The following is an 18,900-nucleotide window of genomic DNA, read 5'->3' on the forward strand; positions in this document are numbered from 1 at the left end:
TGGTTATTCCTGAAACCCTTGAATTAAGGACGAGTACTGTTGGGAACGTTAACATGTGACATCATCTATTAATCACCACTCTCTAATCCAGAAATTTGTTTATCCGGACGATTACAGTGGGATGCCACCGTCCTTATTAACAGGGTTTTACTGTACACAGGATGGTATTCCAATATTTAACTCCCAAAGCGAAATACATTGTATACACGGGTAGCTGGTGCTAATCACAGCATTACAGCATTAACTCGTTACAGCATTAACACGTTACAGCATTAACACGTTAGAGCATTAATTTCTTTAAGAGTGTCAGAAATTTCATGTTTGTTGTTTAACGCTATATGACGTGTCTGGACCAGACAATCCAGTGACCAACATCACAGTTGGTTCGTTTGTTGTTTAACGCCGCACTCAGCAATATCCCAGCTATATGGCGGCGGTCTGTAAATAATCGAGTCTGGACCAGACAATCCAGTGATCAACAGCATGAACATCGATCTACGCTATTGGGATACGATGACATGTGTCAACCAAGTCAGCGATACTGACCACCCGATCCCGCTAGTCGCCTCTGATGATAAGCAAGGGTTGCTAAAGACTCATTCTAGCCCCGATCATCATGGGAAGAGAGTTAATGTAATACACCACGAACTTACTGTTGCTAGGACCGCCTATGTGGTCTAATGGATAAAGCACCTGCTCAAAGAGATGACGGTCGGTGATTTGAACCCTTGTCGCGTCAAACCAAAACACGTTAGCATGGTATTTGTTGGCCTAGTGGCAGCAAGAGTTGTATACTCCACAAGGAGTTGAGATTGATAATAAGATGTGCCGTTGAGATTGACATCCAATGATTGAGGTAAAAAATACCAGCGCCTTGAGCAAGCACTAGTTGCGTGGATATGTGTCCTATATAAATATAATATAATAATATAATAATACAATTGGCATAATGGCATTATCCAGGGTTCTTTGGCTCTGAGTCAGTATACAGTGGCTGTGTTTAACTACGCCATGGTATCTCAGTGTCATAGCACTAAACGTGAGCATTAGACGGGACTACCATAAGCAGCCACTCACACTAGAAAACGATGTACAGTTAAGCCCCGTTTAACCAGATGGTATCGTTCCAACCGAAACCACCCAAATGACATCATATTCCAGATAAACGAGTGGCTTGTACGAGGAACTCACTTATACAGTACACGTGTCAGCTGTTATCCCTTGGGATGTCTCCACGGTTAATTAGGTGTTCAGCTGGATGCTGTTCTCAAAGTGAGAATCTCATCTCCTTCAGTCATATACTGCGCAAGGAAAAATAAGCGTTGATAATCTTTACCCCAAGAGATTTCTTTGGGCAAGATGTATTCCGATTCCGATAAGTTCTGTCATTTAGACGCCTCTATAGGCCTTACATACTTTTACGCCTTGTTTACCGATCCGACACTAACTTAGAAATAGAAGATTCAGAAAATACATTATGAACCATTTGTTTTTAATACACCGACGGAAAAGATCGCTTTGACAAGAAATAAATGACAGAGATATGCCGTTGTGAGTTTTTAGTTTTATAAATAAGTATTTTTGCCACCTACCAATCCAAATTCATCTACAAGGTCATTTGTTTTCTGGCTATTTTGCAAAAATATATAACACATTTAAATAAAAAAATGATTTAAAAAAATAATAATTAATACAACCGGAAGCATGTGCTTACATAGGAAGACAACGTTTTGGAGACAATACTGTCTTACTCATCTTCTACTTACATACCTGTATACAGGTAGCAAGAGTGTCCTTACAGTTCGGATGTACATAAATCCCTGCTCAACAATAAGATATACACAAAATTGAATAACATCTACAATATTGCGATATTTTAAGATACGTGTTTTAAAGGTAGCCATCAAGCGCAGATTCTAAGCGCTGCTTAATTTCAAAGCAAACTTAAGTTCTCACAGGGAGGTATCCAGGGAGTGATTCCATTATGACGTGTCTATGACAACCAGACTTTGGGTGTCGCTCGATGTCTTTCTCTAAATAACAGTCTTCTTAGATACTGATTTCTAACACATTCTCTGTAGTTATAAAAATGAAAACGCTTGAAATATCTGACAACTGAAAGTGACAATACCGATGGCAACTGCATCATTAAAGGTCAGAGGGCCTTCAGGAACAGCTTCACACAACTTTGTGAAGCTAACGACTACTGCAATCATTGGAGTTGCGTGATGTCTCACTTTTTGCTGATCGATTTACTTGTCTGACGTCATTTAGTTGTTGCCTGATAGATTTTATTGTAACAGTGATTTTCTCGTTTTGTAATTGCGTCATTAGCTTGCCACATGCAATGTCATTTCCTCAATAACAGTAAAGAATCTACATCCAAAGTTCTCTTACAAATATAAAAAAGTTGATATCCTGTCGCATCCATCTTATACTCCAACTTTTCTACAAATCCTCCAAAAGAATCTTATATCGTGATTGATACAAGACGGATGTCCAGTCTCTCTTAACATGGGCTTCAAACAGTCTCGCGCAAACCCAAGTTGCACATCATGCATCATGCGAATCTATTGATTTCTTGAACGTATGCTATCTTCATCACTGATGGGTTAACTGAAGCATTTGGTTTAAAAAACCCCGTGTCCTTGGCACTCCGAGGAACAAAAACAAATCAACAACGCTGGATTAGCGCAAACAGTCAGCCATGATGCAATTATTCCCATCGAAATAAAAGGGATCCATGCCAGAATGAGAATCTCGCGAGATTGCTTCTTTGAGCTGGAGCCGGATCTCTCAAAACAGTAGCAGGCTTTAGGGGAAATTACGATTCAACAGCCATACGTACGTTTCTCGTGAAAATGGTATCAATGTCTTCAAATGGTATTAGTAAGCACGTATTTGCTAAGGACAGAGCCGTTAATGAATGTATGTTGTGAGACACGGCAGATCCTTTTGCTTATGGTTAGGCCTTAATGTAATTTGTTTACGTGCATAATTGGGTAAATGAATTTCTGGCACAAAGAGACGATTTTCTTAGATATAAAACTTGTAAACATAGTTCATCTTAAGTACGTTAATCGTCGTTTTCATTACATGAATACTAAACTGGATTTTCTTTCATTCATCCGTATTGTATTTTTTCACTACGCCACGGGATCTGTTGAACCGACATTATCACCAAATACCCGACCGGATTTTATCGAAAATACCCGATCTCTCGGCCGAAAGATTGAATTCCGCTGAGCAGGCAGAAATCAGGCTGGAGAAAATTAGAGGCAGATAGGTGGAGCTCGTGATGCGTGATCTCGTCAGGAAACAGCGAGACGAGACATCACGAGACTCAGGAGGCCTATTGAATAAAGATGGCGGCTGCTAGCGGAAGATGTGAACTTGTTGGTTGGTATTAGCATGGTGATTTTGTCATCCGAAGTGAAGGGAGTTTTATCGTGTTGAAGCATGACTCCACCTGGAAAATAAAGTCACTTCAAAGCATTGGTGCTCAATAAAAAGCTTCCTGTTGAAGCATTGCTCCAGCTGGGAAATACTTAAAACCATAATTCCCCTCCAACTGGTGTTGTAGCATAGTTCCATCTAGAAAATAAAGTTACTTCAATCATGATTTCCCTCCAACTGGTGCTGTAGCATAGCTCCATCTAGAAAAATATAGTTGCAAGCAACGACGAGGGCTCCTTGGCTTTAGTTCTATCTAGCCTATAGTGTCTGTCACGTATTTGATGAAAGTAATAGTTTTAGTTAATATGAATCATTTCACTGCTAGTCTTTACACTTTCAACAATGATAATAAGAAAATATAAAGTTCCATGTTAATTCATCGGAACTGAAAATAGAATAAAGTGAATTAATAGCTGAGAGAAAAAATAACATAATAATGACTTAATACAAATATATCTTAGATACGCCGCACTCAGCAATATTCCAGCTATATGGCAGCGGTCTGTAAATAATCGATTCTGGACCAGACAATCCAGTGATCAACAACATGAGCATCGATCTGCGCAATTGGGATACGATGTCATGTGTCAACCAAGTCAGCGAGCCTGATCACCCGATCCCGTTAGTCGCCTCTTACGACAAGCATGGGTTACTGAAGACAGATTCTGACCCGGATCTTCACGGGTCGATTTTGTAAGAAACTTTCTAAATGTACGTACTTATATGATGATGATGAAACACAATGTTTCTGGGCTTCGTCAGGTGGACGAAGGGGCAAGAACTAGCCCAGAAACGTTGCGCAATTGGGATACGATGTCATGTGTCAACCAAGTCAGCGATCCTGACCACCCGATCCCGTTAGTCGCCTCTTACGACAAGCATGGGTTCCCGAAGATCAACTCTAACCCGGATCTTCACGGGTATCGAGAGGGAAGAAGAAGAAGAAGAAGAAGACGACGACGAAGAACTTACTACTTCCAACTGAACCACGTGCATAAAGCTGAAACCAATCGTTTGAAAAATCCAGGTTATTCCTCTTGTCGACCTTGAGGAGTCGCGTGACCCGGCAGTAAATATAGCCGTCCTTGCACTGCGAACTTTTCAAGGTCAGGGCGCTTGGTTTGGGTTCCGGAGCGGAGTGGGCGACGATGTTGGTCAGCGAGGCCACCTGGATGGCATTTGACGATTCGTCCTTCAGCTTGCACGCTATGACGTCATCATCTCCGCCCTGAACAAGGATGATACGGACATTTTAGGTGCGAAAATTGGCTTTGTTAAACTCAGCTTAAAATGATTGATATAAGTTAATATTATAAGAAGCAAAATTATACATAGAGAAGCAAGTATGAGTGAGTGAGTTTAGTTTTCCCCCGCACTCAGCAATATTCCAGCTATATGGCGGCGGTCTGACCAGACAATCAAGTGATCAACAGCATGAGCATCGATCTACGCAATTGGGAACCGATGACACGTGTCAACCAAGTCAGCGAGCCTGACCACCCGATCCCGTTAGTCGCCTCTTACAAGCATGGGTTACTGAAGACCAATTCTAACCCGGATCTTCACTGGTCGGAAGCAAGTATGAGAACACCCCATATTTTAATAGCATCAATATGTTACTATTAAACATAGGAAAGGAATTAATCCCAACTTCAATTTTCTGTCTGGATATATTGACCTTGAAAGGAATAGTTATTAACAAATCTAAACGAAAAATATCTCTTGCAATAGCCCTCAATGACATGCAAACATTCCGCATACCAATTACTTGCGATCTTTGAGCATTTATCAGTTGTGGAGGGTCCGTATTTGCTCATACACAACGAAACCAATTGATTTTCAAAGTTATCGAGCTGTACGAACAGCTTACTGAAACTTGACATTTGCTTAATGACGGCTACACGTATTGTACGTGATGCTCGCCTGAGATCGAAGCACGTGCATATCATAATCGATATATGGTGATCACGAAAGGTCAAAATAATCATTCAAACAAACGTAACTACGATATGAGTATAAATGTCTCTGTGGGAGTTAAAATCATAGCTGGTGGCATTTGTTTCCATGCATATTGTTTTAAGAACACAACCTGAATGTCTTTTTTCGCCAAAGTGAAAAAAATACACCTGCCATCTTTGCACGCATTAAGAACGCATCAACACTTGGACGACAGTAATTCTAAAGATTAATCGTGTCTAATTAAAGATGATGAAATGGTTCATTATCCCGAGGATGTAATTTTCTGCCTCTATAGTTTTGAGTAAGGAATCTAGGAATAGACCAGCAAGTTTGAATCAGTGAATTTGACATATTAGAATTAGAAACCAAACATGAATGCTGGCTTCAAATGTTGAATTAAACACAGGGCCCAGTGGATTTACTCCTGCTTCGAGCAACGTTTCAGTTACACCTGGTATATCGGCTTATTGTTTGTGTCTTGTTTATTGGGGGGCGTAGGGGTAGCCTAGTGGTTAAAGCGTTCGCTCGTCACGCCGAAGACCCGAGTTCGATTCCCCACATGGGTACAAAGTGTGAAGCCCATTTCTGGTGTCCCCCGCCGTGATATAGCTGGAATATTGCTAAAAGCGGCGTAAAACCAAAACTCACTCACTCACTCTTGTTTATTGGTTAAGGCCTCACTCTGCGATATTCAGTCTAAATGACACCAGTCTGTGCCAGACAATCCAGTGATTGACATGAGCATCCATCTACGTATTTGGGATACGATGATATGCGTCAACCAAGTCAGGGAACATGAGTGGGTGAGTTTTGTTTCACGCCGCTTTTAGCAATATTCAGCAATATTACGGCGGGGACACAAGAAATAGGCTTCACATATTGTACCCATGTGGAGAATCGAACCCGGGTCTTCGGCGTGACGAGCGAACGCTTTAACCACTAGGCTACCCCACCGCCCCCAGGGAACATGACCACACGATCCCGTTAGTCGCCACTTACGACAAGCATAGGCTGCTGAAGACCAATTCTAACCTAGATCCAGCTTGTAGTCTTCTGACGTAAAGATAATTTTTTTCGTATTTCGCGTTTGTATCCTAAGTATTCCCTTAGGGGCATGGGTGACGCCGCTCTTGCCCTTTAGCACGACAGGAATCTGTGAATTAGAATCCGGCTTGGCTCAGATCGTGTTTGTCGGCACCATACCATTTTGTTGGTTTCTTCTGAGACTCACATCTTTTCTGGTTTTCTTTGACTTGGAGCTGACACACCGTTATGTTCAGAATATTGTTCCAAGCTGTTTTAAACCAAATTCAATAACTCTTAACAAACAACCCTTCTTACCATTTTTGCGTCCGACGAGAACCCCACGGCTACCCATCCTTTGCTCTTTCCGCTCAATTCCAGGTCCACACTATTAGCGTTGATCACGTGATATGACAGGAAGTAGTCACAGGTCATGTGATCACAATCGGACGCACCGTATCTGAATTGTAACACAGTGTTTTACGCTTCATAAACCGTACTCATATCTTGTAATAGGTGATGGGTTCTGTTACATGCAAGAAAGTGAGTGAGTGAGTGAGTTATTATTTAACCACATAAATATTTCGTTTGCTATCGTGACGAGATGTTTATTCAAAACACCTGCCGACGAAACAACTAGAGTATCACAGATATACATGTATATGGACAACACAATATAAAAATGGGCTATTGGAGATTGGGAGTGGGGACTTAGTTACAGTCCGTTCCTATTTCATTTGAGGCCGACGTATTGCTCACGAACACAAAATCTAATAAGTGCAACAAAACCAAATTTTGCATAGTGATATGAAATCGACAAATCAACTCTGATGATTTGTCTTATAATTTTGGACACCCGAATAAAAAAGTTGTTTAACAAACAATGATGGTGCTGGAGACGATCGGCCATCTCTGAGTGCTGCAGAAAGTCACGGGGAACTGGAGACAATCTTGGGACTTACTTAACCATCTCCATACACTACTTACACACATCATCATCATCAAATAGTCTAACAACACTGTTTATGGCTTTAGTTGTTTACAGTAACTATCTGTAGTCGTTGTTGACGTACCAGCGGTGTGCAGTAATAGTCTGCTGTCGCCGACAACGTACCTGATACACGTCCGGTTTTCACCACACTGGCTGAGCGGGAAAGGGGAAACGGCAGCATCTATAAACAATGTATGGTTTGGAATCATAGATGTTTGTATTCGTTCTAAAATACATGTAGAAACTATAACTATATTTTCTCTACCTAAGGAACAACTCATACTCCTGTATGTATGTATGTATGTATGTATGTATGTATGTATGTATGTATGTATGTATGTATGTATGTATGTATGTATGTATGTATGTATGTATGTATGTATGTATGTATGTATGTATGTATGTATGTATGTATGTATGTATGTATGTATGTATGTATGTATGTATGTGTGTATGTATGTATATGTATGTATGTGTGTGTGTATGTATGTATGTGTGTGTGTTTATGCATGTATGTGTGCGTATGTATGTGTGTGTATGTATGTATGTATGTATGTATGTGTATGTATGTGTGTATGTCTCTGTGTATGTATGTGTATGTATGTATGTATGTATGTATGTATGTATGTGTATGTATGTATGTATGTATGTGTGTATGTATGTATGTATGTATGTATGTATGTATGTATGTGTGTATGTATGTATTATGTATGTATGTGTATGTATGTATGTATGTATGTATGTATGTGTATGTATGTATGTGTATGTGTGTGTATGTTTGTGTGTGTATGTATGTATGTGCGTGCGTATGAGTGTGCGTGCGTGCGTGCTTATGGATAATGTCAACAGCATGATTTAAGTTCAATGTACAATGTTTATCCTCCTTCAGTTACACACTCTAAATCTTTAGCCATAAACTAGTTTATAAACAATCTACATACTAAATACTAATAATGGTTGCTATGGAAACACACGTACCATCAGACGCCGGTTCGGGTTTTGGTTCCGCTTCACGGCGTGGTCGGTGATGCCTGTGTTTGGTCTGTGGAGCTTTAAGTAAAGGCAGAATTAGATTGATATAGTCGCACTGTATGAAATATTGCACGACCCATGTGAGTATCTGTGCACTATAAAAATAAAAATGTCAAACTACTACGGAAAATACTTAAAGTCACGTTCACTTGGTTGGAGGGTACTGACGTGAGTCCATGGTAAGACAAAGGTGGGATTGTGAGAGAAAATGAGAGTGTGTGCGTGTGTGAAAGATAGTGAGAGGGAGGGAGAGATTGTGGTTGCCAACACAAATGTTTGTTTAACAAAGAGTCATAACTCTTCCATGGTGTCCAAAGTCGAGAGAGAGAGAGAGAGAGAGAGAGAGAGAGAGAGAGAGAGAGAGAGAGAGAGAGAGAGAGAGAGAGAGAGAGAGAGAGAGAGAGAGAGAGAGAGAGAGAGAGTATCCCGCTTAACACACAAGATTGTATTTACTTGAGGGTATACACTCCATTAACCACCGCTATACACCTCAGCATTTTGTTAATATAAGTCGAGAGAACGAGAGGTAGGTATCCACATGTACGCCATGGCGTTAGACAGACATGGCCGCCAACCCAGACATCTGATCAACAGGCCACATGTACGTCATGGCGTTAGACAGACATGGACGACAACCCAGACATCAGATCAACGGGCCTTTACTTCAGTTAATTGAGCGGTCCTCTTGTAGGTTTGTTGCCTGGCCATATCACCACGAAGGCATTCAACAGACATGATTCCACGGCCACAAAGGTTAACGATGTTCATTGTCAGTATTCAAATGGCGTGGAAAGAGATTACAGAAACGAGTGGAAACTTGGTCCCTCTGATTGTGTCAAGTCAGCAGGTTCTTTACACTGGCAGCATTACCCCCCCGACACAAGTGGGTTAGGTCAGCATTACCCTCCCTTGAGAGGGGCAACTTGATAGGATGCCGACGCTTTCATGGCAACTAAGCACCGCTTAGGTATTCAGCTGTAAGTGGAGTGACGCATAAATCAGAGCCCGTCTGACTGCAGAATCATCGTAGGTGGTACAAGCATCTACTGGAGACAGACTAATGGTTTTGTATGCGCAGCGAGGATGTTTAACCTGTTACGTGGCTCCCAGTCCCATCGGAGTCTGGTCCATCCATTGGGGTTATCTGACGGTGTCCTCTGATCTATTTGATCATTGCAAGTAGCCACAACTGGCCACTGGACAATGATTATGTATCATGACAGATGGTCTTGTTTCTACTGAGATACAAAGTTGACGAATGATCAAGTTGGCAATGATTTCTATTTAGCTTGAAATTTTTGTTTGTTCCCGGCATGTCATGTACAAAATCAATGACCCCCCAACACCACATCCCATAATTTCTAAGCATAATCATAAACATACTATTATGTACAAAACTGGTGACACCACCTAGTACATCTGTAAAAACTTGATGACACCCTGGTTCCCCAGAACAAAATGGGTGACCCCCCTTAAAATCATCATCACCCCCCAGCCATAAATTATGAACGGACCCTTATATTTAAAGCCGCATTAAGCAATTGTCTTGCGGTATTTCTGCGTTGTGTAAGTCAAGACTAGATCAGATAATCCATTGATTGACATAATGACCATCGAACTGGGAACCAATGACATGTGTCAACCAAGACAGCAGCCTGATCACCCGATCTCGATCTGACAAGCATGAGTTAGGGACCGTTCATAATTTATGGCTCTTGGGGGTGATGATGATTTTAAGGAGGGAGTCGGAGGGTGTGTGTGTCAGTCCCACCCATTTTGTTCTGGTTAGGTAGGGGTGGGGTCATCAATTTTGTACACATGTACTAGTGGGGGTCATAAATTTTGTACATAAAAATGTTTTTAAATTATGCTTAAAAATCATATATAATTTAGTACGTGATATGCAAGGGGGGAGGGTGTCACTTAATTTGTACGTAAATTTTAGGGTGTGTGTTTCATTCACATTGTACAAGCTGTTGCATAAATATCAAAATCACCCCGCTTGCCATAGATTATGAACGGTCCCTTGAAGATCAATTATAACCCTGACATTCACTGCTTGAAACTCGTCTCCCTTGGTGTAGTATCTGATGTGGTGCTAAACTCGACTCACATACAGATAGGTACTACTTTCTGTACAAATACTTCATACATATCATCTACATCTTCAAGGGCAAATAATGCGATTCTGTCTACAGGAACCTACGCTAATTATGCAAATTATTCACATATTACCCATACTGGTCATCTAAACTGTGTATCGTTGTAACTGCAAGGGCCAATAACGGTTGTCTAATAGAGGTGTCTGTTGTCTACGCCGTGTGTGTTGACGCACAGATAGTCAGGTGACATTTTAATATCATCGACGTACGATCTATGGGCGACATTCCTCGCCTGAGTTGCCTGGTTTAGCGTTGACTGGAAACCTATTCACGGAACTGCCCGAGGTTTACCACACCAGACCGTATACACCTTACACACAGCTATATTTAATTGCATCCATATACTTCAGATGAACATTGACTCTTCCAGACCGACAGAATTTCTGCAGGCGGTTTAAATTGAGATTATACCCAATGCATCCAGTTTCTTCTGAGTGATAATTTGGTCAGATCCTCTTCTCAAAGTCATTTTGAAGTAGTTCTGTTGTGTGTTTGGTCAGATACATGGCACAGGCATTGTAACATTTAACGGCCAATTCCTTTCCAGAAATCACATGTATTTTTACCATAAAGCAAGGTTGTTAGAGTTTGTAAAGTATCTAGTGAATAAAGAATACTTTTGAAACTTGATTTGACCGAAAACACTGCAAACGTTATCAAAACGTTACCCACCTGAAAACAGTCACTTAAACACTGCAAAGTTAAAACACAGCCACGATACTCGTATCAAATAAACCAATGTCGAATAACTTGGGTCCCGATCCACATTGAGCGTTCGTAGCGTTACGAACTGTCGTAACTCTATAGTTTATCATAGGCTTACGAATGTCGTAGCTCTATGAGCGTTTTGAGGATCGGGGCCCATGTCTTGTTTGTTTACGTTTTGTCTCATTGAAACATGGGTGTACTTCCTCTTGCCCGACAAATGTGTTGTCAATACTGAAACATGGGTGTATACTTCCTCTTGCCCGACAAATGTGTGTCAATACTGAAACATGGGTGTATACTTCCTCTTGCCTGACAAATGTGTGTCAATACTGAAACATGGGTGTATACTTCCTCTTGCCTGACAAATGTGTGTCAATACTGAAACATGGGTGTATACTTCCTCTTGCCTGAATGTGTCTGAAAAACATGGGTGTATACTTCCTCAAATTGCCTGACAAAATGTGTGTCAATACTGAAACATGGGTGTATACTTCCTCTTGCCTGACAAATGTGTCCTACTGAAACATGGGTGTATATGTGTGTGTGTCAATACTGAAACATGGGTGTATACTTCCTCTTGCCTGACAAATGTGTGTCAATACTGAAACATGGGTGTATACTTCCTCTTGCCTGACAAATGTGTGTCAATACTGAAACATGGGTGTATACTTCCTCTTGCCTGACAAATGTGTGTCAATACTGAAACATGGGTGTATACTTCCTCTTGCCTGACAAATGTGTGTCAATACTGAAACATGGGTGTATACTTCCTCTTGCCTGACAAATGTGTGTCAATACTGAAACATGGGTGTATACTTCCTCTTGCCTGACAAATGTGTGTCAATACTGAAACATGGGTGTATACTTTCCTCTTGCCTGACAAATGTGTGTCAATACTGAAACATGGGTGTATACTTCCCCTCTTGCCTTGTGACAAACATGGGTGTATACTTCCTTTTGCCTGACAAATGTGTGTCAATACTGAAACATGGGTGTATACTTCCTCTTGCCTGACAAATGTGTGTCTATACACGAGCGTTTCTGTTTCTGATGAAGTAACTTTCTGGAACAAACCTTAGGCAGAGCCTTCTGTGTTCGCTACGTATCAATAGAAGTGATACTTCTGTTCAGCTTGTGAGTGAGTTTGGTTTTATGCCGCTTTCAGCAATATTTCAGCAATATCGGCATGACGAGGGAACGCTTTAACCACTGGGCTACCTCGCTGCTGCTCAAGACAATGATTTCCACGGGTGTATTCATATATATGTATGTAATTCTGAATTGTACATATCGAATCTAAAACACAGTCTAAGTAAACTTAGGCTCAGTATTATTCGTTACACTGCTATACTGAGTCTAACAAAACCTTGTGGAAGGTCGCGTCAGCTGACCTTTTCAATGGACCAATCAGAACACAGCTTACCGAATCGCGAAAGTTGACATTCGCACATACCTTTTGAACTTTTACCTCGAAAAAGTTTTGTACCCGAACGATTCCGAATGCTATTTTCCGTACGATCGCTTCCGAGTGATGCACATGGAGCACGCCACAAGAGTGAGTGAACAGTCGCTGAAAATAGCGTTTTTCAGTATTCAAGGATGTCAGTTTTCGGAAATATTAACTAATGATAGCCACTTCAACAGAAACCCAAAAGCGTATATTCTGCAGGTCATATATCTGTGTTCTATGGGGGTTTTCATTTGTTATGAGATCAGTGTTGGCGAGCGGGGAAGAGAGAATCCATTTTGTAAGTCCCGCCAAACCCTAAATAGTAGCCGTTGTCTGATTGGTTAAATCCGTTCAGCCATCTCGCGTTTGAGTCTCAAACAATGTGTTAATTATTCCCGCAGTACGATGAAACATTACGAGCCATCGGTCTGTGCACTCTGTAATGTTTCTAAAGGGGAATGTGTAAAGTTGTATGTCCCTTTTAGCAATATCCAGCGATGGGGGCACCAGAATTGGGCTTCACACACTGTACCCATTTTGGGAATAGAACTCAGACCTTCGGCGTAACGAGCAATCGCATTACCCACTAAGCTAACCCATTTCCCCGGTTTCTGAAAGACTTACCAAGATGGTACTTGTGAGTTGTATACAGCGTGCCAGCTCCGTCCTGCTCTGCTACCAAAACACTGCAAATAAAACAAAATATAAATAAATATTAAATAACCGCAAATCATTAATTCATTTAATGATTAACTAATTCATGTAAGCTGTAAACAAGTATAACAAAATTCATCCCATCATAAGAAATCAAAGTTATAAGTGGAGATCTGTACAAATTCGACCATATCATGAGCATTCCCTATCATGAGCATTGCTAGCAATCTGTTATGGCAACGGGTTTTCGGTTATATTAGTTTGAATATGGTATCATTTCATTCTTAATCCAGACAAAGCACTGACGTCACGTTTGGGTATACCTTTCTCGAAATCAAATAACAGCTTGAATTTATCTCTCACTAATTTAATCAAGTCGATAAGTATCTAAATGAATGAAACCTGAAATGACGGAATAAATATCAGCTCTCGCCTTGGGGAGTGGATTGTGTCTCTGAAGGAAATATCACTCAGTACTACCATTCTCGAGAGCAAATAATTATGTTTTACTCATTTGACCGACAATACGCAACTCTTTTGATGTAGAAATAAAACCGTTACTATTTGTTTTAAATGATTGATATTTTGATACATTATTATCGGGTTCATGGCACCACGGACGTCAGCTACTATTTTCGGAGATTTCCGATAGTCTTATAGCCTCTTAGATCCTACTGACGGAAATAACCACGTTTCATGAAATAAGATCAAACAAATCGGTAAAAAGAAACCATGTCTCACAGACTTGATTTTATTTATAATTTCACTCTAAGTCGGTACAATTAACCTTTTCTTTCATCCTAGCGAGTCCCAAACTTGCAAGTGCAAGAAAGGCAAAAACAATAATTATGTAAATTTATGCCAAAATAGCTTAGGTCAGCGGTTTGATATTGGGTTCGCTCACCAGCCGCATCATACCAAAAGACGTTAAAAAGGTACTTGTTGTTTCCTGGGCTTATGCTCGGCGTTAAGGGCTAAAAGAAGGACTGGTTCGGAATGAGTGAAATGTGTCTGAGCGAGCTATCTATGCTAAACTGCTTCAAGGTATCTCAGTGGATGGGGGGAGATCCCGGTTCGATTCTCAACATGGGTACAATGTGTGAAGCCAATTTCTGGTGTCCTCCGCGGTGATATTGATGGAATATTGTTAACACACGGCGCAACTAATACTGACTAACACACCTGGATGGAGCGAGTGCTTTTTCAGGCTACAGTCAACCTGGTGGAGGGTGTACAGGGGTTCAAAAATCCCATCGCCCGACGCCCGGGACAAGTCAGTTTTCATTTCGGGCAATCAAATAATGGTATCTTACTTGTCAGTGGGCTACTAGATAATTTCCACTTATGGTTTCAAACTGCAAATAAACTTGGAATTAATTTCATATCTGCTCAAAATGTAGCTTTTAAATATCGCAATGATAATAAAGTAGAGTTATCTTTCTTTGCTATTTATCACTTTTCAATAAATAGTCCAGTAAACATTAACATCACATACCATGTTGATTTATTCTTTCATAATTACATCATCATGATTATGTCATAAAATCAGGGCAAGTGGAAATTTGGTCAGGACAAGTTACTTTCTTACAGTCACTTGCCCTGTGGCAAGTGGCTTTTTAAACTAATTTTGAACCCCTGAGTGTACATAATTCACGTAACAAACCAATAGTTGCCATCATGAGCATCAATGGACGCCAGAAAGGTAGTTTGACACACAAACAGCCGGGTGATCACACAGATACCAGCCCAGAAATGGGCGTCACAGGTTTTACCCATGTGGTGAATCAAACACGGGTCTTCGGCGTGACGAGCGAACCACTAAGCTACACTATATACTTAAACTGACAAACGATATATTTCCACAGTTAATGAGCGCACAAGCCTATTCAAGTTCATGCGCTCCCAAGGCGCTGGTCTTGTATTTCAAGCTCCCCGAACAACTAAAAGCAAATCCGGAATTTTAAGAACTAGTCGTCCAAAGTAACATAGTTTACACGATCATTTGTATTAAATATAATGCATAGACTATTATTATAACAAGTAGCTTGCTATGGAGAAGCGCCGTTTTTCTCCTTGTCGATTAAAAAAATATCTTATGCTTTAATAAAAGAAGGGAATGGAAGCCTTTATTAAATACGTTTCCTGTTCTTAACGACGGAATTGTAAAAGAAATTATTTTTCAAAGTTGATTTTATCCGATATTTGAATTTTAGGTAAAAATATAACCCCATTTGTTACATCATATCTAAAATCAGGAACAACTCTTGGTAGGCATTTTACACATCGCATCCATGGAAATTAAATATTTTGCATATTTGGCACAAATTTACAACATTTCAAACATAGTAGAAGTTGCAATTATTTTCTTACCCCGTCTTCATTGAACCAATTTAGTTCACACAAAATTACCCAGCCACATGACTTTTTACAAACTTTCGCAGTTTTGAGTGATGGTTAAACAAACATAATCAAATTTAACAATTCTTAAAAAATTTAAAAACATAAAAAAAAATAAACTTAGAATGCTTTCCCTTCTGTATTTTAATGGTTATAAATGGTTGCATTTGACTGAGAAGAAAACGCTCTGCTTCAACTGTAATCCTCCGTGATGACGCGGTTGTTAAATCAACTGTTTCAAGTAGAGGTTGTTATAATAATTGGAAACGTCTTATTGGCCAATTAGAATCGAGGCAGTTTATATATTATTCGTAGTGTAAGGAGATTTCCCTTACAGCAATAAAGGAAAAGAGAAAAATATTGATTATACTAATTTGGAAAGTCAAACATGATTTCGGTGTGAAGACCTAACGCTTGAACAACTAGGATACTTTAAGAAAGGGAATAAAACAAAAAGCGACAAAATTGTAAGAATAATTGTGCTACAAGGAGGGTCTGTTGTTCGCTTCCAACTTTAGGTGTTTTGAGCTCTTATAAGTTAGTGATGATACCAGGTGTTCTTGAAAAGATATAAAATATTGGCAGTCACTTTCACCTACAAAATACCCTATTATACCAAAAGATAAAATATATTACCGGTTTTAAGGGTTTGTTGGAGAAAAGTATCAAGATCTGTTTGGAGTAGTTTCAAATAAATTTAATCTATTTTTATCGATTGTAAGAAATGAATGTTAAGCGCAGGGCTCGCCTGAGCTCGTAACACAATTATCCATATAAAATCCATGTCCACTCCCCTTTCAAGACATCCTTCCCAGGTTTAGTGAGAATTATATTTGGAGAATCAAGCCGTGTTAGATTGGTCTCCATTTATTTTCCATCTAAGCTCCTCTTATATAACCGTTCATAAATATTCCACCTATATTTAACCACAGACGCCAAATCTGTAGCAGCGAAATGTTATCCGCATATTGATTGGTTATTTACGAGCCAATGAGGCGAGCTCAGACAAATAAAGGACCGAAGTGAAGGCCAAGCTGTAGAGTGATTGGCTATTAATATGGGATTTGTCGAGTGGCTGAATCTTTCCGTTCAAAGCATAGGATTGTTTGTTGGGTTGGAAAACAGGAAATACCCCTGGGAAATTTAATAGGTAGATAGACGAGACAGCAGTGAGCTCTTGAATCTGTGTTGAAATACATTAATTGGGAAAAGATTTGGGTTGGATATATTTTTCGAGTTAGGCTGATTCGTCGTGCCATATTGGGTGCTAAGATTATATATGTGTGTGTACATACTCGGGAGGCTTTGAAATGGTAAAATAACCGACATAAGAATGTTGTGTTCGTTGTGAGTTGGATGGGGACAAAGCTGTTCTCAGAAGTGATCAAATGCGTACTCGAATACATACTCCCTCTCAACCACAACCGCCTCCGTGGTGTTGTGGTTAGAGCGTCCGCCCGGAGAGCGGAAGGTCGCGGGTTCGATCCCCGACCGCGTCATACCAAAACACGTTAAAATATGGTACTTGTTGGTCCCTGCCTGGCGCTCGGCATTAATGGGTACAACAAGGACTGGTCGGCTCGGAGTCAGTATAATGTGTCTGAGTGGGGTATTAATGCTTCACTGCGGCATAGTATCTCAGTGGGCTAGCACTAGAAAACCAGCTTCAGTCTGGGCAAGTACAAGCAGTCGCACATACACATACACACGCATGCACGTCGTCATATGAGCGAAATATTCTCAAGCACGACGTTAAACCCAATTTCACCTCACCTCACCTCAACCACAGCCAGCCACCTTTCCAGTCACGTGCAATAGTCATAACTATTTGCTCAAGTTAGGATTTTTGTTGCAGCGATCGTGGATTGCTGTGACTTTGTAGATTGGCCTTTTAGGAACCATCTCATTCTCTGGATCAAAGAAACCTTCTCATATTTGGAAAAATAATATAAATGAAATATCTGGAACTGTCTCCCGATCTGTCTCTCTTTGGTGCTTTTGTGGGCGACATTCAATTGCTTCTTTACAATTCTTATGCATGGACTGCTTTCGCTACGAGTAATGCAGGCGTCGAATTGGTGTTCGCACCAACTATTCAAGCATTTGGACTGCACTGACGTTCTATAACCGAAAAAAGGAAACGTTTTGTAATCTTCATTGTTGTAATTCCATGATTACGCGACGGAAGATTGCTGTAGGTTTATTTGTAGCGACCATCAGTGGTAGCCGGTTACTGAAGCTCCGCAAAATAATTAGTACTGTAGAGGCAGATTGTAGCAGAGAATCCGGTTTAGAGTGACCTCCCTTAGCTGTTAACAAACCAGGACAGCTTGATCGTTTGAACAGTTTCGTGATGTGGTGTTTCTAGAAGGCTCGCTGCAATTATGTAAGTGCGACAGGAGAGGACGGGTAGTTGTCTGGAGTCATAACAGCTTCCTAAGGTCGTGATTCACAGTTAACACCGACAATATTCTGGACATTTGTTGGTACAATGATTCTTGTTATAGAACTGTTGCTGGTGCCGCATGCTTGGCCCATTGTTGTTTATGGCATTGTATATTCATACCATTGTATTCCCCTTAGCAATTGTAAAACTCATATTGTGCTTCTTAATACAATTTGTTAACCATTCACAGTCCTCGTGAGTGAGTTTGAGTTTAGTTTTACGTCGCACCCAGCAATATCCCAGCTATAAATAATGTCTGGACCAGACAATCCAGTAATCAACAGCATGAGCATCGATCTGCGCAATTGGGAACCGATGACATGTGTCAACCAAGTCAGCGAAACTGACCACCTGATCCCGTTAGTCGCCTCTTACGACAAGCATAGTCGCCTTTTATGGCAAGCACATGGGTTGCTGAAGACCTACTCTACCCCGGTTTTTTACGGGTCAGTCCTCGTGTGATTAGTTACTGATGACAATGACAAGTTAGTTTAGGGGCCGATTTCTGGATGTTTTACCTTCGAATTGGAAATCACATTGTAACGACGTTCTACCGCCTGGTATATCATCATCGATGTCTTCGTTATTGGATATCACCATCGTAATCATCATCACTAACATC

The 18,900-nt window shown here is 40.5% G+C and overlaps 1 protein-coding gene across 1 annotated transcript in view; it reads right to left on the reverse strand.

The window, feature by feature from the left end:
* Window positions 1-1,477: 1,477 nt before the first annotated feature.
* The window catches only part of LOC124260605, a 113,738-nt gene continuing 96,315 nt past the window's right edge, over window positions 1,478-18,900 (reverse strand). The window contains exons 3-8 of the mRNA XM_046694927.1: window positions 13,406-13,467; window positions 8,408-8,479; window positions 7,553-7,610; window positions 6,757-6,898; window positions 4,429-4,684; window positions 1,478-3,469 (exon numbers count right to left, since the gene is read on the reverse strand). Coding sequence (XP_046550883.1) covers window positions 3,312-3,469; window positions 4,429-4,684; window positions 6,757-6,898; window positions 7,553-7,610; window positions 8,408-8,479; window positions 13,406-13,467 — 748 coding nt within the window. The 3' untranslated portion in view covers window positions 1,478-3,311. The remainder of the gene's footprint in view (window positions 3,470-4,428; window positions 4,685-6,756; window positions 6,899-7,552; window positions 7,611-8,407; window positions 8,480-13,405; window positions 13,468-18,900) is intronic.

This window comes from Haliotis rubra, unplaced genomic scaffold (assembly GCF_003918875.1).
Source record: "Haliotis rubra isolate DU_JTF1 unplaced genomic scaffold, ASM391887v1 Scf77, whole genome shotgun sequence".
Classification (NCBI taxonomy): Eukaryota; Metazoa; Mollusca; class Gastropoda; order Lepetellida; family Haliotidae; genus Haliotis; species Haliotis rubra.